Source organism: Clarias gariepinus, chromosome 22 (genome assembly GCF_024256425.1).
Source record: "Clarias gariepinus isolate MV-2021 ecotype Netherlands chromosome 22, CGAR_prim_01v2, whole genome shotgun sequence".
NCBI classification, from domain to species: Eukaryota; Metazoa; Chordata; class Actinopteri; order Siluriformes; family Clariidae; genus Clarias; species Clarias gariepinus.
This window is the reverse complement of record NC_071121.1, coordinates 8,275,674-8,300,372: the sequence shown is the minus strand read 5'-3', so window position 1 is coordinate 8,300,372 and position 24,699 is coordinate 8,275,674. Positions and strand designations below refer to the sequence as shown.

The 24,699-nt window shown below is 39.1% G+C and overlaps 1 protein-coding gene across 7 annotated transcripts in view; it reads left to right on the top strand.

The window, feature by feature from the left end:
* kif1b (kinesin family member 1B) overlaps positions 1 to 24,699 on the top strand; it is an 88,525-nt gene continuing 63,826 nt past the window's right edge. For all 7 annotated transcript variants that reach the window (XM_053482559.1, XM_053482558.1, XM_053482556.1 and 4 more), the window contains exons 1-2: positions 1 to 277; positions 2,970 to 3,127. In XM_053482559.1, the coding sequence (XP_053338534.1) occupies positions 3,022 to 3,127 (106 nt within the window). In that variant the 5' untranslated portion in view covers positions 1 to 277; positions 2,970 to 3,021. The remainder of the gene's footprint in view (positions 278 to 2,969; positions 3,128 to 24,699) is intronic.

Here is a 24,699-nt window from a genome sequence, read left to right as displayed (position 1 = left end):
TTAGTAAATCAAGGCATTCGAGCATAATCTCAAATTAGCTAGAGGAGCGTTTTTTTTCCCGGCACCAGCATCCATCCATCCGTCAGAGAAAACTAAATAACATTTAACGCAGCCGAGCGGAGGAAGAAACTGCGAGAATGGATGTGTATAGAGTTATGAAATGGTTATCAGTCGGTTTACTCTGATCATCGCTCCCTGACGCTGGTAGACGTCAATACAGTTTTCGCATCTGCCTTGTTTTTCTGGAGTCATTCTAGATTCGGAGGGGATTATCGAGGTAAGATGCATGAAATGATAGTAGTAATAATAATAACAACAACAATACACATATATATTTTTTTTAAAGATCGAAACTGTTTACATTATTGCCTGTTTAAAGGTGTTTTGACTATCTTAGTTTGCTTACATCTGATCTGTTTTAATATACAGAAAATGATTTGCACATTTTAATGAATGAGTTAATACTCCTATATACTCTTTAGAATAAAGCTGTAGAAATGAGACAGGCGTTGAAAGCAGTGGTGTATGCGCAAAGTCACCCAAGACAGTGTGTGTATATATAATAAGGTCACTTTATAACATATGAATTTATCATTAGAAACAATGCACCAGTCATGTCTTTGAAACTTTAAATACTGTTAAACCTCCTATAAAGTTGTCACATTAATTAGCGTCATACTTGACACTTCATATACAATGTATATTTTTTTGTTTTCGTCACGTCTTTGCGTCAATATCTAATCCGTGTCTTATTTAATGTTTAAAAAAAAAATGTTTATTTGTGTAATTGTTTTACATGGTCTTTTATTTTTTGTTTGTTTTTGCACAGGAGTGTTTAATGTGGTTACAATGTAACACTCCTCCAGTGATGTAAGCCACACTGGATACTTTGTGTTGTCTGCGGCCCAGAGGCCGGATTTCATGGGCGTATGCCTGAGAAATAAAAGACTACAAGGGCATTCACGGGATAAAAGCGTGCACATTTTGGATTCCTGTGATCTCCATGTCGATCTACTTCGACTAGATCATAACGCTTGAGATCACAGAGAACGTGAGAATGTTATTTTTACAGTCACACTAGACCGACGTCGCCCATTATATGTATGTTTTCCAGCACTGGACTACTTTCCATGCGTCTTAACACACAATTCATCCTGAATATAATATTAAATTATATATATGAGATACAGTAAAGGCAGATAATGTAGTAAATACTGAGCTGAGCTGAGGGAAGATGACCCATCCCTGCTGCAGTTGACTAGCAGCCATGTTTGAGGCGGCTGTGAGGGGAAACCATCTAACGGCGCAGATCAGCCGTGTGGTTAAATTACAAATGGCTTCCTAATGAACATGTAGTGCACTAGATATGGCGGAGGAGACGCTATTAGATACGCACTGCGTAGTGCTCCTGCAGACGGAGAGGAGAGGTGTTGGAGATGCAGCCTGCCCCTGTCTGACTACTTCACTAACAATTGGGTTTTTATGAAATGGACTGGTGTTCTGTTTGCTGTCCTTTTCCTTTTTTTTTTTACTTTTTAATGAGAGTTTAAGTTTTAATCTTAGCAACATCAGAAATGATCAGTAATGGTTCCAGTAGTGAGTCAACTACTTTCACTATTACTGTTTTTTTTTTTTGCAGTGGTTTAGCTGTTCAACCACTAAACCTAACCATTTAATATTAGTTCAAGCTCAATAATGCCAGATTGGCTCTCTAGAAACAGTGCATTGATAACATAATCTTTCCTAGGCCCTGGCCTTTGACTTGTTTGCGATCCCATAACATCCCCCCCCGTTTCACAATGATAAGTTGAGGTGAAATTTTGTACGTTTTTTACCGCGAGACCATAAAGGAACACAAAAGGATAAAATATATTAATATAGATTAAAGAAAAAATAGTGACTCATATACTTCCGTGTGTTTCTTCAGTTGCTAGACAACGGATTCCTCATTATTAACAACAAACTCATACCATTACTTTATAACTTAAAATAATATGTAAATGTCTTTTAGGCTGACTAGATTTAATAAGTAATAAACGTTCACGGTCCAGTACGTTGTTAGCTAAACTGCAGTAAAAACCAATAGTTCCTGGTGTTGTGCTCTAGGATTGGTTTGCACTTCACACTCCGTGAAGATCTAGCCAATCATAGATAAGACCACATTCTTGTAGCCAATTCTAACACAGAAGATTGGATTTGTTGGATTTTATAACAAATGGAGATGGGAGGAAAAAGGCAATGAGTCAGTTATGCATTGTGATTCGTTTCTGTCCACACTGATTCCGCAATCGATTTTTAAAAAACATTTTTTTAATGAAATTTTGATTTAATTGCATGCATTTGAAATGGTGATACATTCCAGTTCGTCTATAATCCTACAAGTGGCGCGCTCTAAACTATTCACGTTGGCTGGCAGCACAACATCCGTGTGGTGGGGTCAAATAATTTAAAAGTTTGCAACAGATTCAGGAGGAGAAGAAATTGATTATCAAATCAAAAATTAAGGACATTTGTAAAATCATGAAATTTACAAAATCGCAATGCAAAATGAAAAGGCATTTAGTATCGTGATATTATATCGGGCTGGTCCATGGTGAATCTCATCTTGAATAACAAATCTAACCGAACACAAGCTTGCTAACAGTTTGACAATTATTTATGTATTTGTTTATTTATTTACAAACAATAAACAAAATTGATGAGTATTTCTGGGGGGGGGAACTATTTCAATGATGTGTTATTTTTAGAAAATGTCTTGCAATAATGTTTCCTACACTGACCAAGATACTGTATGCCCTCTATCATTTTATGAAAAATTATTATCTTTCATTCTTCTACATGTTTGTTTTCTTCCCTGGTCCTATTCAAGGGCTCACATACATGGGAAATGTTTTTTTGATTGGGTAACTGTTACAATTTTTTGATTTCACAGATAATGAAAAAAAAATCTTTTTTTTTTTTTTGTACAGGTATCAATTCAGCGTTGCGTAGCGACGAGGCACAGGCCTGAAGAGTCTAACCATGTCTGGGGCCTCGGTGAAAGTGGCAGTCAGGGTGCGTCCCTTCAACTCGAGGGAGACCAGCAAAGAATCCAAATGCATTATTCAGATGCAAGGCAACTCTACCAGTAAGTATCTCTGGAAATTTCTCCGGTCCCTTGGCTGTATCGTGTTCCTCGCCCTTGAAGCGGTATGCTGACTATGTTTTGTGTGACTGATGACATTTTGTCACATGCCTCTGGCTCTGGGAAAGATGAATAAAGGTTTATGCTAGGCTTTAGGGTGAAAAGACAGTCTGATCAGTAACACGACCGTAATAATGAAAACGCGGCAGTGAATAAGATTTCGGTTAGAAAGAAAATGCTTTGATGATTTCTAGTCCTGTTTTCAAGGGCGGAGTAAGTTCTCAGCTGGGATAGATGTGCTGGTCGGGTGCAGAGACAGACTGCAATGAGAATGAAAGTTCCTGGATTGTTTGGTTTGTTGCATAATATGAAACGGAAATGAGTTGATCTTATCACTTTTTAGTGTGTTATCAGTGTCTCTTGGTAAAGACTAGGACATGGATGAAGAATTACAAAAGCCACAAAAGAGAATTTTGAGATGAGTCAGATATTTTAGAGGTTTTCGTTCCAGATTGTGTCAAATCGGCTAGAGTTAGCTTTAACCGTAGGCTAATGCTGGATAATTAATCGCATAAAAATCGATACAGCAGTATGGACCTGTGTAATTATTTAACTGCAAAAGTGTGGAATTTAGTACAGGTAATATACACACAGTCGGGAGTTTATGTAGAGTTTGTCAATAATGTAAGTATTTGTTTATTTAAAGAAAATACTGTAATTTTTTCAGAAAAAAGTAGGTTTCAAAACAATTCCAATATGATCTATATCTTTTCTTTAAAAAATTTATATATGAATCAAATCGCACAGCACTACTATAGGCACGCTAGATTTGTTATAGTTGTTCTTTTTCAGCAGAAATAATATCTTTGATTTTTATTCAGAAACCAGATCAAAGTAATGATTGAAACCTTATGAATCTTGGATAATCTTTAAATTGGGCAGATGTGCCATCTGAATGTTATAAAATGGTCTATTTCATCCACTGTTCTGTATGTTCATATCGTTATTGTGCTCCAGGGTAATTTAAGAAAAGAGAGCAGGATATAGTGGAATGGCTTTAAAAAAAAACACACACACACCAAAAGCTATGTGTTCTAATCATGGACGGCTGTTGAGGTGTCAGCTGAGCAAATAATCTATGCAATCAAGAGCGGTACTAGCTAGTTTGTTGGCTTTGCTTCTGCAATCAAACAAAGGTTTTTTTGGGAGAGATGTTTTTGTTATTTGGGGCTCTTAATGAATCCTGCATGCTATTGATCAAAGATACACACATGTGGGTTGATTTACAGACAGAGATCTGTTCACATTAAAGATGAACACGGATCATTTACCGAAATGAGGACGTCATGCAGGAAAATTTGAACCAAAATCAATTGAGTAATAAATATTGTAATGTGAACATAGCTTTAAGTTTAGTATTGGAACGGCATGGCTGTATGACTGCTTAATCAGAAACCCGTTGTTTACCATATTAGTTTTGATATTTTGATTCGACAGATACTCCCCACCCTGGGGATACATCCATCATTTCTGTGACAGTTACTTAGGGATCGGGTTGCCAGCTTGATGCCCGATTGTCATTCATTCACTATGACCAGTTTGGGAACGCCTGTTATCTTAATCTGTATGGCTTTGGACTGTGGGAGGAAACCGGAGTACCTGCAGGAAACCCAACAAGCACGAGGAGAACATGCAATCTCCATGCACACAGACCTGTGGTGGTAATCGGACCCGGACCCTGAAGGTGCAAGGCGATGGTGGCATCGTTTAACATATTAAACCTCATTCAAATGACTACTAAATCTGGATCGTTTTTTTTTTTTTTGTATTCGTACACTACCATTGAAAAGTTTGGACATGCCTTCTAATTCCGTGGTCTTTCTTAATTTTTATATCTTTCTACATTGGAAAACAATGCTGAATATGAAATAATCTCCTTATTGAATATTAAATATGTAGTAATCATCCTGGCACGGTCTTTATGAGTTTCATCATGGTACTTGATGGGTTTTGCAAGGGGGCTCAGTGGTTGGTGTTTCGCTGCCATGCGAAAGGCCCGGGTTCGATTCCCAGCCAGTGCCCAAACCCCAGCCACTGGATGCAGTGGTCCCAAGCCCGGATAAAATGGGAGGGTTGTGTCAGCTTGTATGTGTGGACTAAATGTCCACTGTGACGACCCCTTGCTGGGAGGAGTCAAAGGAACAACAACAATTTGATGGGTTTTCCAAATGCACTTGACAGTACTGTTTTTGGAAGAACTATAACAGGTGACCTTCGTGTCTTAAAATAACCATTGTTTGTTGTTGCCTAATTATCTCATGCCAAATGTGTTATTTCATAATTTTAAAAAATCCGGTATTGTTTGTAGGGGAAAAAAAACATAGAACTACTCGATGTGTCCAAACTTTTTTGACTGGTGTTATATATTTTAAATGTTGTTTTTACTATATAGCCATCAGGTCATTATGAACATCTCGAGTCTCCTTGTTAGGGAACAACACTGTATGCATTGTCCCCCCATTATCCTGGTGTCATGTGAATTACATGATCTCACAGGTGTGTATGACGCATTGTGTAAATAGCGGGGACTTTCCCACCATTCTGTAAGGCCGATACGCTCATCGGATGTGCGGTGAAACTTTGCGATCTTCATGAAGAAACCCAGATCCAGACGACAAGCGCATGACCATGTGCAAACGATACGTCATAGTCTTGAATTAAATCTGATCTTCTATCTTACAGCTGCTGCTCCCATAGAAATCATGTAACAGATGTAAACAGATTAGTGTTAGTCATTCTACCTCTGGTCTAGTCCATGTTGGGTTTTTGTTTCTGTTTTAAACACCTACTGTATATGGATATGTAATGTCAGTATCCTATACGCAGTGTTAATTGTCAGGAGTTGTGCTTGTGACAGAGTTATTAGTAAGATGTGAGTAATCGTATACAGTTATATGGAGAGATTTCATTGGCCAAGCAGGCAGCTGTGCTGTTACGGGACAGTAAACAGAAACCTTTGGGCTATGTGCAACATGATGCAGCTACATGAGAAGAAATATGTTAGGCGCGCTATAAAAAAGGAATTTATTAGTAAGGAATAAAACGTGACGGGCTGTGCTGTGGTAGGAAAGGAATCAGTGACAGGATGTTGATGCCCTCAAGTAAAGCCTGTCCTGAAAAACATTTACTTACACTATACTTACAGTATATACATATATCCACGTACTGTATATACACAGTATATAGATATATATATATTTTTTGTAGTAGAAGTCTGCGATGTCTGATTAAAGTCAGCCATTACAGAAAAAAATTAAAAAATTACCTTTTTGATAAAAGGAAGTTAAGACAAATATTTCATTCAATTGAATAAAATGAATGGTGCTGTAATCACAATGCTCGGTTACACTCAACAGTGGATTTGTCTGACATGACCTTTGCTTAAAAAGTATAATAAACCACAACCTGTGATGAAATTTCTCATGAATGAAAGTGTAAAACTGATTGACATTTACTGCAGACTTTAAGCACTTTAACCACGATGATGAGACCCTTAGATTCTTTAGAAGATTTAAACGGTGCACACGTTATAAGAAGGTTGTGAAAGATCCGTGAATGACTTGTAGAAGGAGCAGTATACAGAGTACGGTACCAGTCAAAAGTTTGGAAACACCTTCTAATTCCATGGTCTGATTTCTTTCTTTCTACATTATAAAACGATGTTGAAGGCATCCAAAAGATGCAATAATCTATTTTGAACAGTTGATACTTGGATGTTTCTGCTGGTTACTCTAAATGAACTTCTCCTCTGCAGCAGAGGTACGTTTTGGTCTTGCTTTCCTGGGAAGGTTTTCATGAAAGACAGTTTCATCATGGTGCATGATGGGTTTTGAAATGCTCCTGACAATACAATAGTCAGGAGTTAATACTTGCAAATACTGTTAATCTGCAGTATAACAGCTGACCTTCGTGTCTTAAATAACAACTGACTGTTACTTAATTACCTAATTCCTTTTTTATTTATTTTATAGTTTGGAAATCTCTGGTATTGGTGTAGAATGTAGAGAACAAAAATCCAAACTTATTATCATACTGCTACTGTAACTGTAACTGTTATATTACTGCTCACATGATGTACTGTTTACCTTTTAAATGTTTGTTTTCCTTACTGTGGTCAAAACATTACCTGTTTGACTGTTTCATTGGGGTGTTTACTTTGACATCTAGGGCTTTTATTTGTTTATTTACATTTCTTTTAATGAGAAAATGAATAAGAGTTAAAATCCCAGAACTTCAGGTTAACACTTTTGGATCTTGGAACAAAACATTTAACCCACAAATCTGCTCTGTTTACAGTTAACAAATACATTTCTCATTTTATTTCTTCATATAAATTGCAAATCGTTTTTTTTCCACTTTCTCCCAAAAAAAACAACAAAACAAAGCATTTTGGTTGTATAATACAGTGGCACCTCGGCATACAAATTTAATCGGTTCCAGAGACGAGTTCTTAAGGTGAAATTTTGTATTGCGAAACGCAATAGGGAATAATGTGAATCTGCTAATGATAATCTGTTCCAGCTCAAAATCTAACCAATATTTGCCAATTTCCCACGCTATAATCATATTTTTTGCATATGAAACATTTAGAATAAACATGAAAACCAAATAAAATATTAAATAAATAAGACATTAAACCTCATTTAACTTTAGTTTATGATGCCTTTTGGCTCTGTTTTCTTCTTGCTACCATCCTTTTCAACTTTCTTGTGACCCATGGTGCTACGTCTTTACTAAATCTTGCACATAACGCAAAAAAAAAGAAAAAAAAAGCATAAAGTACGTGCAACTTAGCCGGCATTCGGCTTGACTCGATCCGGTCGCTCGTATCCCGAAAATGCTTCGTATGCTGAAGCAAATTCCTTGCAACATTTCAGTTCGTAAGAGGAGACTTCTTTAGGTGGAGCGTTCTTATGCGTTCTTATGTTCTTAGCACAAACCATTTAAAGCATTGATGTGATTTGTCGTCAGTTAATTTTCTATTGTTATTTGTGCCTGATTTGAAACTAAAGTTAGTCTTCTTGTCTCAGTACACATTAAATCGCTACCTGTGTACTGTTTGTGTTGTCACGTCTCATTTTAATACTCAGGATAAAAAACAAACAGATAGAAAATAGGGTTGTTTGTTCGTTTGAGTTTTTTTTCTGCTAGAACAGCAAAATGTCAATCCTCTCTCCTTTCCTCTGTTACCTTGACTGTATTACAGGCCATTTGGATTTCCTAGAATGAAATGCAATCACTGGACATGGAGGAGTAAAGGGGAGACTTTGTCCTGACTGTCAGGGAGGATTTAGTAAATGAGGGCACGGGTATGGAAAGCGTGTACCACATTACCGATTACCCAGAAGGTCTCGGCAGAGACGATTCATCTATCCTGGTCGCTGTCACGCTCTGAGAGCAGAACTGATTGCTCATTCATAATTAGAACTGAATCGTCTGCTTCCAGTGGCTCTCATTCATATGTGTCTAATCTCCTGCATTAATTAATGGGTACTAAATTATAGAACGTCCATATGCAGTTATGCGTACGGTCATCTACAACTCTACCTCGGTTGTTAACATGTACAGTATATAGAGGTGGTTAACATGTGTTGCAGAACATGGCTAACTCATGTGCAAATTCGCCAGATGATACAGTATTATAGATAATTTGTATGTTCATTTAATTATCGTGATTATTTGTTACCTGAAGAAGGAAGATTTTTGCAAATTTGCAAACTGCTGTTGTACTTAATATCTCTACAGCTTTGCGTCAGTTTTACGTAGCTACAGCTGTGCTGATGTTCAGTACAAAAGCACTGTTTTTTTTTTTCATACAGCAGTTCTATAAATAAAATATTGTTATGACATCACTGACATTCAACAAAATAGTTCGCGAAGATGCTGGAACAGAGCCTTGAGTGTACAGTGCACAGACGGACTAACGACTCGCATACTAGCGAACACATGCTGTACAAATAGAATGATGGACTGGTCCAGTGAGATGTAACAGTGATGTTATTGTAAATATCAGGATTCTTGAAGTGCAGCTTGACTAATCAATCTATTGATGGATGTACAGAATACTCTAAAGCGCAAACAAAATGGAGCAGTAGTAGTGGTTAGTTGCGACATACTGTAGACGTGAAGAAAGTGGTTGCAAACGTCTTTCTTTTTCTTAGTTGCACATATGGCAAAGAATTAAGTTTATTTTGAAGATCGATTTGTCCTGCGACAATATCTGAACCGGTATAAGCAGGAGTAGCGTAGTACGGTATGATGTAGTTACAGAATAAAGGAGTCACCTTCACACTTGCAACATGTGTTGCAAAAATAACTTAACTTAAAGTGACCTTAAGAAATGGACAAAAAGCACAGCATTCTCACCTCAAATGATGTAGCAAAAAAATGGGGGGTAATGCTTGTGGATTAAACTTTACATCAAATTAAAAAAAAAAAAATCAACAGCAACAAAAGTAAAATGATGTGCTTAAATGGTTCTGTATTGGCCTAACTTAACATCTTCACTAATCCAAATGAGGAGTTTCTCATTTCCGAGAAGTTTCCAAGCACAAATGTTCAAGGGCTGTTCAAGTCAAACCGGGATTTTTGATTATTTGATGATTGCACTACCTTTGTTTCTCAATGCACTTATCTCAGTCTTGCACTGGTGCTTGGGTACCATCAGGATAAAAAGATTTTTGATAATACCGCCTGCTTCATGGCCTGGCCTCCCAGGAACTCCTGCAAGATCCCAAACATGTAGAAATGGCTTTGAGTGAGGTCAGGACCGTACGGAGGAATGTGGCGATAACTCTCAGCCGAGTTCCTATAATGTGCAAGTGGTGTTCATGATTTTCAAGGATCGGCCTGGTTCACTGGAACGCTCCGAGCCACCTCAGCTGGGATCATGGTTCATGGATGTACGACCTTCTTCAAAACAATTGCACCATTCATTCAAATGCCTTCATTCCTGAGGAATTTCATTACAAGTCCCAGTTTGACTTGACTGTCCTTTATGTAATTAGTATAGTAAATATAAAGTATTAGTATATATTTGTATGCATGATAGAATATATATAGTGTGTGTGTGTATATAAGAATATTCATGTTTAAATGTCAGTGAGGGAAAACCCAGATTAGCTGCACATATTAGAAGGATTATGTGTAGAGGGATTGTGTATAATGTATATGAAGTGGACTACAGTGCTTTAAAAGATTTTTTTTTTTCCTTCGCTATAAATTTGTTAGTCAAATCCACAGGAGATCCAGTGTTTTTAATCTGAATTTTACATTTGCAAAGTATATATTTGTGAATAATCATATTCTATGAATAATTAAAAAATTATTGTAGTGTATATTGTAAATTCTATCCAATAATGGAAACGTCAAAGCACTTTGGGATAATAGCGTCTGCTAAATGCCTAAATGTAAATGTATTTACAGAGTAAAGGTCATAATATTAACCAGCTGCCTATTTTCTCTGTTCTGCTTTTACCTGCCAGTAATTAGAGAACTGAAAGGGAATTATTTTAATAATAAACTTTGTTATTGATAGACAGTGAGAGAGAGAGAGATGAAGCAGTGATGTGCGGGAGGGTAAAGAGGGGCTGGGATTCGACCTGGCTTAAGCACCTAGTGATTGACCTGATTAGGAACCTAATCCCTGTGCTTGCCTGAGGTCATCACTCTATTTCCTCTGCTGACCTTCTCTGGTTATGAATCCATGTGTCACTCTTATCATTACCGTGCACATTAATAGAGGTGATACTAAAGGTTCAATGATTCGCACGCTGCAAAAACAGAAAGAATGATTTATAACTACTGAGTTACGGTTCAAGTGCAATGAGTGCACTTACTGATAAAAGTGATAAAAAAAACTAATTATTGTAGTTTTATTCTAATGGGGCTGTTATTCTGATTAGTAGTGGCACATTAGGGTTCATGTACATGCACCATTTGTTGTAATTATAAGTAATTGATAGACAAGTATCATTAAATAAGCCCTACTAATTACCCACAATCCTGAGGAGACATGTCAGTCCTTGCTAATGTCACGCTCCACCAAATCTGCTCCCAGTGGTCACGGTTACACTGGAAATATGAATTGTCTGTTGGATATTATTTTAATAGTTAGGAAAGGATTGATGGGAGACATTTTGTAGCAGGTTTTGCAAAACGAGCTGGGACGTCTGATCAGCTTTTGCTACTAATTCCTGACTAATAGATTTACTTAAATATGGGTAGTTCATGTGTAAATCATTGAAAAACTGAAAAGAAATATTGTATTCAGCTAATGAGGATACAGAAGAGGGTCATATAAGCAGTATTGCCTAAGCAAGAGGTTGGTTATATGGATATTATGGATGGAAAGCACACTGCTCTGTTGCGATTCCTTTCAAAGGTAAAGTGCAGGTTTATTTGTTTTATTTTTACTTTATATTTTGTATTTTTATGTATATATTTTTTGGGGCTGTGGAACAAATAATTTGAGTTTCCGTTATTTCTTATGGGAAAATTTGCTTTGAATTACGAGTGTTTTGATATACGAGCCTGCATCCTGAACGAATCATGCTCGCAATCCAAGGTTCCACTGTACAATCGTATCTAAATTGAAAAATAATTTTTTAAAAATCGGAGTCAATGTGGATTGTCACATGATAGAATCACAATATATAACTGAATTGATTTGTTAGTTTTTTCCCCTCATCTCTACTAAATGTAGTCATTGCTGTGATTTGCCCATAGACATAAGATTTGACCATAGACATGAGCTTGAACGATATTGATTTTTCCCTGCTCAGTTTAATTGTCCAAAACCTAAAAATACAGAAGAAGAACAATTTTAGGTATTTTAGGTTTAGGTATTAATACAGAGATAAAATCATAATATTTAATATTTAAAAATTACTAGTATGGTGATTGGACTGTATGGTGCTTTAACCCTTCCAGGAATATTCCCTGAACATTTCATATTGCATCATGCACTATGGTTCATCATGGTGTCCATGACAATCAATACTAATGGGCTTACAGTGGCTGCTGGAGGCCATTACAGAGAGGTGTGTATCTCTGTAGTCTCTTTGTTGGTATTTTAACCAGACACACACACACACACACACACTTTTTTTTAATAGGTTTTAGGACAATATATGGTTATACAAGATACATGTTGATGAGTGCATGTCCTGCATACAGGCAAACGGTCATAAAACATATCGTGTTGTTTTGTTGCTGTGAGATGGGTAACGTTTTATTCCTGTACTATGATGCAACTATAGCAGAGATCTACTTTTCAGTGTTGAGCTGTTTTTGTATGGTTGCTCATCCTTGCGCTACGATCGTTTCTCGCTTTGTTCCATCATACGCATACAGCAACGTATTAGTCATCTGTGTGCATATACTGTAAAACCCAATTCTGATTGCATGTGACAAATACATGTATGTGTTGTATATGCGGTACAAGAAAATCAATATAGGATAAATAGAGCTAAACAAGATTAGGCAAATATAATCAAATAAAAAAAAAATCTAGATTACTCAGCTAATGTTCTTGCGATTACTTCGTCTAACTGGTTTGGTTGCTTGGAAACCTGACAGACTAGGCTCTATAATAATACTTAATGTAACATACTGTAGTAATGTATAGTGACCTAATAGCTAGACATGTTCATTACTACAGACTAATGGAGGGGGGGAAAAGATTATTATGGATGGAAATCACCAGGGACAACCACAGCTACCAATTATCCCCTGAGACATGTGACGGCATCCTGCTCGTGAACCCTTAGGGGGGGTGGAAGGAAAGCTCACAGAATCTCCTGATTGTTAAAGTCCCTGTGATTGACGTGAGAATGCAAGTGTCCCACCCCTTTCCTGCTAGGAGAACCAGTCTGCTCCCTAGACATAGCTGGGAATTCTGGATAATGGAGCAAACATATTTTTTGTCAGTATCTTTTTGTCATGAATCAATACAAATGGAATCGGTACCTAGGTATCATGATATCCTATCAGATGTTCTTAGGTGAATCAGAACCCTACTGGAAAGTGTCTTGGTTTTCTCTAAGCATGTTCAATCGGGACTATTACAGCATGATTTATAAGATATTACTCGGTTGTTCCGTCAGAATGTCCAGTAATCAAACTCTTTTCATTAACCCACGTCGTATGTACCACGTTGGTCGATGTGTGTAGTGCAGCAGGTGGGGTGAATTGTAATGTTCATGCTATAGTTACAACATCAAGGAGTATCAGATGCACGGTTTTAAGAAAAAAATCTGCTTGTCCACTGCAAAGTCGGCTCTATCTGGTTATACCTGAGTTAAGTGACCCAAGCCTGTGATCATGTGATGATGCACTCTAATGCCTAATTACAGGCATACAGTAGGTAGACCATGGCATTTGAGGGATGAGAGCAACAGTGCATCACACACCACACCTTGTGCATGTGAGCGAGAGAGTACATCCTGTACTTGTGCTTTGGAATTGTGGGATTTTTCTCCCTCTCTGCAGATACCAGCTTTATACAGGGATAAAGTAGGGCACGAATGCAGCAGCTTTCCAGCTGATTTGTTTTAACTTTGCATCATGCAGCAGTCACATGGTACTGTATTAGCAAATGTGTCTAATAGGAACAGGAATTACCAGGGACAAAATCGGCAAATATTTTGCTCCGACCACACAGCATGCTGTGCCGTGTCAGTAGTTTAGGGCACGCCACCTGCAGGACTATAGAGGATTGGCAACCATACTCTATAGCCGTATAACCGATTCGATGTTTTTCAATTTTGTAAGTATCATGATTGTATAAATATTGTAATGCGATAAAAAAAAAAAAAACAGACTTTTTTTTTCGTTACAATTTTTAACAAAATTTGGCAAACATTTTGCTCCGCCCACACAGGATATAATCTGTGTCGATAGTTAAGGGCAAACATAATTTTAAAAAATAAAATTTTTTAAAAGAATCAATTTAACGATATTATTTGCTAATTGCTGCACAATCGAATCACAATACATCACTGACTTTCTTTTTTTTTAACATGGCCATACAGTTGATTGATGATCTTATCAGAATGATGTCATGTACAGTATGTCATGTGCCTGTGTGACTTACATCATCAAGCAGCTTAAACATGTATATAAACATAATGGTCTATGTGTTTTCAGATTCAGATCTCAGATCTGTAGTGTGAAGGAGGCTGATCACCAAAGAGAATCTCTCTCTCTCACCCTCTCTGATTTTGTGTCTCTGCACTCGGAAATAAATAGGACAGTATCTGCAGTCCTCTGTAGTCCAGGCACGGTCCGTTGCGTCCACTTCTCTTATTGAGACTCTAGTACTGCTGGAAATAGAAAGCAGAACCTGGAAACAAAAGGGTGCAAGCAAAACAAACTGATTGTCCTATTAAAATGTCTTTTAATGAAGTGTCCCACTGGACACACCAAGACCACCTCTTTATTTTAATTCTGCCATCATTGCTGCGGTTTGAGAGAAAAGGTTTTTTTCCCCCAACATCTGATGTGTGCTTACTTTGATGGAAGCCCAAGTGTTAATCCTGTCCATCCATCATTCTCAGTTTATTAACTTTTAATGATGAAGTCTCTCACCCTCTGTTTTGCTTTGATGAAATGTTTCCTACTTGTGACGCAGTTTGTTTTAAAGTTATTTCAGCATTTGCCTCTTCTCACGCATCTAGTGGAACATTGTAGAATTTCCATTTAAGGTTTCAGGTTTTTTTTTTCATAATCTCCACATCTGCAGCGCTCTGAAAAAAGTATATATTTTTTGCATATTTGTTACACTTAAATGATTGTGATCATTAAAAAAATATATTACACAAAGATAACCAGAATAAACACAAAATGCAGTTTTTCATCTATTAAGGAAAAAAAAAACTTGTCCAAACCTACGTACCATGTGAAAAAGTAATTGCCCCCTAAATCTGATAACTGGATTCGCCACCACAGGCGGCAACAACTACAATCTAGTGTTTGCGATAACTAGCAATGAGTCTTTTACATCGCTGTGGAGGAATTTTGGTCCACTCTCCTTTGCGAAACTGTTTTAATTCAGCCACATTGGAGGGTTTAAGCTGGTGAAGACCATGCCACAGCATCTCAATCGGATTTAAGTCTGAACTTTGAGTAAATAATAAAACAATCAGTAAAAAATACTGCTTTTTCACAGCACTGTCCATCACATACGCCAGTGGTATTCATCCTTTGTAACGACTTCGCTATATAAATTTCATGCTTACAAAAGTGACTAAACGCCAGCAAAGGTTTCCTTTTAATAATTAATACATTTATTATGCTGTAAATATGTCTGTTCAACAGTTATGAGAGTAAAAACTCTACACTAATCCCTTATCCCAGTGTTTCAATAGTGATGGGTAGAAAGTTTGCTTAGTACGCTGGAGTTGTGATCAGACCGCCTTCTTCACTTGTGAAACGCTGGCCTCCCAGGATGGCTTTGGAGTGAGGTCTGGACTGTACCGAGGGTTGTGAGAATAACTCTAAGGCGAATTCCTGTAATCTTCAACTTCAAAGGTTCTTTGAACTTCTTTGAAGTTCTACTCGAAATCCTCTTTTATCCAGTTCAGTGTAGAGGATTTAGCAAGAGAAGAACTATTCTTTGGAAAATATACCGTAGTCAAAGAGCATATCAGATTTTCAATGTAACAGGCATGGTATGTGTTGCTGATCATCTGATGCGGTGTGAATAAAAATAAGCCTACATTTTTGCATCTCTGGGATTATTTAAATGCTGTGATTCATTTGTACCATTTTCTATGTGATATGAAAAAGCTGTACCAGCCCCGGAGCCCCTGCTGACTTTTGTGTGAAGCAAATGGGAGGGGTAAGGAGCTGTGAACTCACCCAAAGGGTAAAGAATAAAGGCTTTCCAGCACAAAGACACATCTTTTTTTCCTTTCAACTCATCTGCTCTTTATGTCTGCCTCAGTTTTTCCCCTTCTCCCTGTGGCAGGCATTAGGATTTAACCCTCTCACATTTCAGTCACTTTGGCTCAGGATCTCTAACCTTCCGTGTAACTTAAAGAGAGTATGATGGCATGCAATATATTTGGAAGGGCATCAAATGAGAGAAGATGAAAACAGATGGCCTTTTTTCCTTCATACAGTTATACAGTATTGATCAGAAAATGCATGTTAAAATCTTATATTAAAATATTACCACATTTGGAGGCTACCCTATACAGGATATAATACAGTGTGTTACTGTAAATGAACACACATATTGTGCACGAAATATATTTAGGTCTACTGTGTTTCAACGCAATTTAATTTTAAAGAGGTATGATAAGGGCAGTTATAAAATGATCTCTGATGGATCTGTTACCTTTTATACTTGTTTATTACGTGTTATGGATGCCAAAATGGTAGTGCATAATGCTAAGTTACCAAAGTAAATGATTTTATTAATTAAGGTAAAAAAAAAAAAGCTGTCTATATCTACCTGGCCCTATGTGAAAAAGTAATTGCCCCCTAAAACTTAAAATTTCTACTCTTAATTCTCTTTTATCCAGTTCAGTGTAGAGCTGAATATAAGTGCATTACAGTAGGTCTTGGTTGTTTTAATAAATTTTTCCTGTTCTACATCCTGGCCGCAAAGGAACATGAGTAAAAGGGTAAATTCCACAATTGTCCTCCCTTGTAAAAATAAATCCCAAAGTTCAGCTAAGACTCGTACTCGGCTTCTGCAGTGCCACCGGGTTAAATCGAGGTGGGATCTTTCGAAGGTATATTATATTTAGTACAAATGTATCTATTTCTTTACCTAGAAGTAACTGTACTGTTCCGGGTAGCCATACGACTATCTCTCAATGGAACTTCGGGAGATTCATATGAGTCTTACCTGAGCTTTGGAATGCCCTTTTGCATGGAACGAGGGTTGAGCAATTGGGCTCTGATTACTTACATTGTACTCATAATCCTGGTGAAAAACTTGTTCTAATATACACCTCAATTTTGATTAAAGACCGACTAAAAAAAAAATATCCCTTTAAGAGTAATCTTGTATTGAATTTCTGTTTGTCTAATTAAATGCCGTCTAGAACATTACTGGTTTGTCCCAGCGGGCACGGCTTACAGACCTACAGTGTCTACAGTAGCTGTGAGAAATCCCCCAAAGCTTGTTAACAAAGCTGCTGTCAAACATGTTTATATTTGATTATATTGGTGATCTGTGTGCAGGCTTCAAGTCAACTTATGGAACATTAAGTGAAAGGTAAAACTAGTAATTTGCTTTGCGATTTCCAAATTATTTGAAAGCTTTGCTACTTCTTTGGCAAAGGAAGAGCAGAAAACCCTTGGTAGACACACAACAAATAGGTTTCTGGGACACCTGCTCCAGTGCCGTTTCCTCTTCATGCTGAGTGTGTATGATGGGGGGCTTGCATGCACGGCAGTCATCACCCACTGACATCCCTCTAGGGATCCTCCTCGTGCCTCATTCGACGAAGGTGTGAAGTATAGGATACGCAGCGGATTCAGATGCACTTGGATGAAGTGTGTAAAAACAGACTTGGCTTTAGAAGCTTTTAGAACCGAAATATCTCGCCGTGTAATAAGATTCGTGGAAGCTGCTAATGTGATATTCAAACTTTAAGCTTCTGTAGGGTTTCGGAGCAGGATGTGCTGACTAGTCAGCAGCCTTCTGGAAACATCAGCAACCATCTGGAGGGACTGAGATTTATACCTGCATTTATTGGCTAGCTCAAGTCCCATGATTTGGTTGCCTGAAAACGGTCATTACCTCTAAAGTGGTAATGAGAGTTTGTTCGCTAGTTAAGGGCATTAATGTCGACTGACGGGGACAACGTCGTGTTTGCACCTACTGTATTCTAGCCAACAATTCAGCTATGAGATTTGATGCTCTGTTCTCGAAAGTAAAAAGCTTACTCTGGCTAGCAGCTTTAATTTGCTCTGTGTTTAACTTAGTGATGTGTGGTATGCTAGCAGGAGAGTTATATGAGACGGAATTGTGTCAAATTCCATGCAAGCGTTTGAATCCCCATGGAAAAAAGGATTACAGATTGACGCGTGGCATGCAGCAGGCATCGAGATTCAAAGGTGCAGGCTATAGTTAAGCTACAGCATAGATGTTGTGCCAGTGTAAAGCATGTTGAGTTGGATTGTTGTTTCATACCAAATAAAAAATCCAAAATAATAAAAGTCAAAAGGGCAGCGGTGGCTCAGTTTTATGCTTCTTATCTGCAATGTGGACGGCCCGGGTTCGATTCCCAACCTAAACACAACCACCGGACGCAGGGTATCCTTACTGTTGGACCCAAGCCCAGAAAACTTGTACCAAGTTGAATGCGGATCGGGTGGTTGACTGTGGTGACTCCTTGACAGGGGAGAATCGCAATACAAACTGCATCGGCACCTAGGTATCCCGAGAATATATTATCAGGCGATCCTTACTGAATCCTGTCCCTAGTAACTAAGGCCAACCTCAATTAAAATGATGAGAACTCAGTCGTTCATGGTGAAGCTGATTGGTTCTGGAGGTTGGTTGACTGCTTGTCACGTCTTCATTATTATGATGAAATGTTCACTGTTTTTTTGCAGCTGTTGCTGGCACAAGGCCGAGAGATGTGCGGTGACACATGCACGCCCCTAAATGTGCTATGCAAGACAAACATGTACATTCTTAAGGGATTACATATTGTTGTCCAGGCATTGGATGTTTCTCTGATCTTAGGCTGATTTTTAGAATCAGGATTTGGCTAAAATAAATGCATTTTTGTCGTCTCATCTTTGTCACGTGAACCTGGCAAGCTTTGAGTGCAGAAATGTGCTCATTCCTTCCTTTCAGGATCTGTCAGCATACAGGGAACTCACCATCTGCTGCTTTATAAATAGCCTATACAGTGTGGGCCTCTTCCTCTTTCTCAGAGGTTTCAAACTCGATCTTGCTCCTATTCATCCATACGGAGAGGTTAAACCTCTCACACCTTGTACCTTACGACTTTATTAGGAGATCCTGTGCTCTAAAAACCGTATAAAGCCTTAACGGAGGGAATAAACAAAAGGTAGTACTTCTTCAAGAGTCTAAAGTGTTGTGTAGATATTTACATTTCATTCTTGCTAGCTTATTCTACTGTACCATGTTGAGCCGGAAGCATCATTTTGGGCTTAATCAGGGTGCAGGGCCCCCGACAGGCTTGTCATAACAGATTACCTAATGCATTGTGCAGGCCTCATTGTAGACTGGCCCACTGTATTGTTCGCCAGCTTTCCTGTTTCTGTTTGTCTTTTTCTTAGCAAAGTGAAAGCTATGTGGGCTGTATGCCGAAGCCCAACTGGAGACCAAACCCACAGGGATCTCAAGGATGGGACTGTGTCGAAAATAGTGTTGAGACCAAACAAAGACGGGTGTTCCGGTGAAAAAAATGCTTATTCCATAGCTGACGCTTGGTTCTATAAGCACGTTTAGGCAGTTGGTAGACGAATAATGCAAATGAACCGGTTCATCGTTGGGGCAGTGGTGGCTCAGTCGGTTAAGGCTGTGGGTTACTGATCGGGAAGGTCAGGGATTTGAGCCAAAGCACCCCACTTTGTTATTTTTGAGCCATTGAGCTATTCCTATCTGCTCCAGGGGCACTGTATCCTGGCTGACCCTGCACTCTGACCCCAGCTTCCTAACCAGGATATCCCGAAAAAAAATCATTTCACTGGGCTGTCAGATATATGTGACTAATATTAATCTTAAACACTGGCCTCCCAGGAACTTCTTTAATACCCCAAACACGTGGAAAGGGCTTGGAACGAGATCAATACTGTATGGAGGATGTGGCAGTAACTCCCAGCCGAGTTTCTGTAATGTGCAAGTGGTGTTGGTGAATGATGGTGTACATAATAATAGCAAGACCTGCTTTCATTGTACTGGTTATAAAGGTGTCTTCCCAGTCAAGGTCACACAGCGTAACTACATCAATGGTGAGACAAAAAAACAACAACATTTATTGGCACCTCAGCTTTTCACCTTGAAAAGGTATCGTCTCAAAATGTTCTCCGTCATTGGAGTTTGGAGCTGAGCTAAGCCGAAACTGGTCATCAAGCCTGCCCTCTCTAAATCAGAAAACACCTGCGCTTATGTGGCCATATAAAGTTTGATGGGGGTGTTCTCTCAATCTAGTCTGAGGTCACCGAGTCCAGCAGAACCTTTTTCAATGTGTGTATTTGTGTGTGCGGCAAGAATGAGCTTCCTCATTTAGCTTTCCACTTTAAGATCCGTGGTGCTGGACGGATGCCTGTGGATGCCGGCGCATGTGTAAATCTTGAGCGGTGTTAATTTGTTTTCCGATCCACGTTAAACATCTGCTCACTGCATTTACAAGTCTATATTTGAAACCGGGTGCTTTTTAGAGAGTTGTAGGGAACGAGGCAGTGAGAATTGTTAAAGGTTTTCCAGCCATCGTCGCTGTTATTCGAATATGATTTAGTGTTGGATGATGCTATAGTATCTATCAGGGCCGAGATTTTGGGCGACACAGTCCGAGCAGCATGATGTCGACTTCCTGTTTCTCTTTTCCACATAAATGCTTGGATGGCTGATGAAAACGAGCTCTGGTTAAAAGTCCCATCTGCCTTTATTCCATGCTGCGATGAAAGCAGACGAGCTCATTATCTTGCACCTTGTTGCATCTAAACCCCTATACCCCCACACTTCCTCCACCCCCAGGTCACATCAGCACAGGATGGGGCTGCTGGGTTTATTGTATCAGAATGCATGTTATAGGTGTCTATAGGTGTTTGTGTCTGTCTATAAAGTTCTGGTAGCTCTTGCACTGATGTGGTGCTGAGGAGTGGTCAAAAACAAGCCCACATTGGAAGAATAAACAGCCAAAGCACAGTATTGGTGCTTATTTCATGTTTTATGTTATGCATGTAATAAAGAAAATGTGTGTGCCAAAGGAGCTACTTCTGAAGTTGCAATATGGAAAAATTTCAAGTTGCTAACTAATCAGCTGTTTTGAATTTATGATTTTTACATGTGCCCCCAAAAATGGCCATTTTCCAGCGATATGCTGTCCCGCTTCAAACAAAAATAATTTTAAATGCGAATTATTCTTATTTCTTTGAGTATTGATACTAACATTGGTGTAAGCTTCTAGAAGTGTATGACATAAAAATTGTTGCTTAATGTAAAGCGTGCCATTCAAACTTGAGGGTTTCTTTTTTTTTTTCCCCCTTAAAAAATCTGTAGTGTCCGTAACCATGTCAAATTCATGTTGCAATATCAATTTAGCATTTTAGAATAATACACTTTTATTTAGGTTTATGTATAGGCCAAGTTTCCAGTTTCTGACGGGCTCCTTATCCCCAGTGAAGGGCAATTTTAATGCTTCAGCACACTGAGCATCTTGGACAATGCTATGGTTCCAACTTTGTGGCAACGGTTTGAGAAAGGCCCTTTTCTATCCCATCATCACTGTGCCCCAGTGCGAAGCAAGGACTATAAAGACATAGTTTAAAAAGAGTTTGCTGTGGAAGAACTTGACAGGCCCTAACACAGAGCCCTGACCTCAACTCCATCAATTCCCACAGAACCACTCCAAAATCTTGTGGCCAGCCTTCCAAGAAGAGTGGAAACTGTTATTTGAGTTTGGATGGTCATGTGACTGTGACATCTCCCTCACTTGCTCGGATTGGGGTGGAGGACAGTGTAATGTAAATGACCTGCTCAGGGCCACATTTACATAACAATGAGCTTGGACTGTTTTGTGCAGCTGTAACGGCCTGTTTCGAGAGGCGAGGTGTGGTTAACCGCCTCTTAAACCCTCATTTGCGTGTCGTGCTTTAAAACCGTGGCTAAGATGTTGGCTTTCGCGCTAGTCGTGACCTGCACGGATGCGGCTGGCGTCGCGTTTCCATATCAGTTAATGACCTTGTGCTCAATCTGCGCAGTGCATTAACGGTGCGGTTCGTTTTACCGCCATCACCTTTAGCTCCTTTCACTGTGTCAGGAAGACTGATGGCCTGCGCTCTTTCAGGCATGGTGTTCTAGTACACTCTGCACTTTTAAGCAGCTTAATGTCAAAGCCACAAATCCCTCCATTATGAGTCCAGGAAATTTCTGGAAATTTTCAATATACTGTAGAGTGAAAAGCTTTTTTATTTTTTTGCAAAGAAAGATACATGCTGTATCATTGTTTATTTCATATCCAACCAAAAAAAAAACAAAAAACAGAAGTAATGCCTGATGCGTCAGAAAAGGGCACAAATCCGTGAATGTTATTCGCTGATTCCCACAGTGTCGTGCGGCGGTTGTCTTGGCAACCTTACCTGTTGCCATGGTTTGCAACGACTGACACAGATTAAATACTAAAACAAGTACGTGTGATCAGAACAGATTTCAATAGAAATGGAATGATGGATTGTTTGATGCATCTTATTTTCAATAAGTGTGTGTGTGTGTGTGTGTGTGTCATATCCCTGTGACCGGCTGAAAGCAGATGGAGAGAGAATGAGGTGTCGTGAGTGAGCATGAATCACCTTCCATCCTTTCCTCTATCCTCTGTAAAAATGCTAGGAGAGACACATGTATTGTGTGTGTGTGTGTGTGTGTGTGTGTGTGTGTGTGTGTGTGTGTGTGTGTGTGTGTGTGATCTATTGTAAGTGTGTGTGTGTGTGTGTGTGTGTGTGTGATCTATTGTAAGTGTGTGTGTGTGTGTGTGTGTGTGTGTGTGTGATCTATTGTAAGTGTGTGTGTGTGTGTGTGTGTGTGTGTGTGATCTATTGTAAGTGTGTGTGTGTGTGTGAGAGATGTATTATGTGTGTATGTGTGATGTATGGTCTATGTGTGTGTGGTGTAGGTGGTGCGTGTTTGTGTGCACGTGTGTGTGTGGCTGTGATACTGACCCAAGCTCAAGCACTGGCACAGTAAGGGAAAGTCTACTCGAAGGCCAGCCTACAGACTGGGCTTTTCTCCAGTGACCTGCCCTAGTATATAAAGCCCACACCACCGACCACAAACATGCGCGCACACACACACACACACACACACACACACACACACACACACACACACACACACACACACACACACACACTAGTTGATTGGAGCGTGTGACTACGGCAGGTGTTTATAGCCTCTCTTGACTTTTTGTTCCAGGAAGAGAGAGGTCAGAGGTGAGACGACTCCTAATTTAGCTCCCCCCCCCCTTTCATAACCTGATGCCCTAAAAGGCGTCCTCCTCCTCCTCCTCCTATGTCTGCAGGATCTCCTGTAGTCTCTCAGCCTGGTTTTACCCGTACCTGTTCACCCCCACCATCTCCCACCCCCTCGCACCTTAGTGCTCCGGCACGCCGCTGTCACGCTCCCAGAGGAAAAACCTTCACTCGGATTACAGATACCACAGTTTGCTTTTCTCATCGAACGGTCATGTGACCTGTTAGAGGAGAGAGAGCTCGGAACCAATCCACCATAACTCTCTCTGTCTCTCTCTCTCTCTCACACACACACACACACACACACACACACACACACACACACACACACACACACACTCTCTCTCTCTGCTGAATTATTTAAGTGTGTAGTGAGATTAGGCCGGTTCGAGCAGTGAAGCCTCCTCAGCTGAAGTGCAGCGCCTTTGATGCCTAATTAGACAGTTGACCTATTAGACATGGATCAGTATTAAAATTTCATACAGCCCAACCCGTACTGTATATCATTTATGATCATTATCAACCTCCATGAAAGCGTCCTTCCATATAAAAATCTTCATGATTGATTGTGGAAATGAATAATGCAGGTTTGGTTGGAATGATGGTTCATTTATGTTTACATCATCCATCTGTCATAACATCCCGAGTCATTAGAAACACAGCTACCACAGGATTTTTCTTTAATTAAATGCTACTTTACCGTTTTTTTTATTTTATTTTTATATGTACACTTTGTGAGACTTTTTAGACATGCACCTGGTGGTCATTTTATTAGGAACACATGTACACATCACCATTATACAGATCAGGCACTTCAGCTCAAATTGATGATCAAACATCATATCAAACATCAGAATGTGAAAACATGGTCAGTGTAATTCTAATGACCATGGTGTTGATAAAAAGCAGGCTTGGAGTATTTCAGAAACTTAAACTTTTGCCATACGTTTACACAGAATGGCACGGTCAACAACAAAAAGGAAGAAAATGGAATGGCTAAAAATGTCTTTTAGGACACGCTGAGAGTTCAGAGGAAAATGACCAGACTGGCTTAAACTGTCAATAACTGAAATAGCCACTCTTTACATCCGTGGTAAGCAGAAAAGCATTTGGATGTTCCTAATAAAGTGGCCAATGTTGTGGATTATGTTGCACAAGCACTGTGATCATTTGGAGTCCGCAATAATTGATCAGCGTCGCAGGAAGTCTGAGGTCTGTCCCAGGACACTTCGGGGACAAAGACAGGGTACAGCCTGGACAGGGCTCCAATTTATTGCAGGGAGCACATGCACACACTTACACACTCGTTCACACACTACAGACAATTTGGGAAC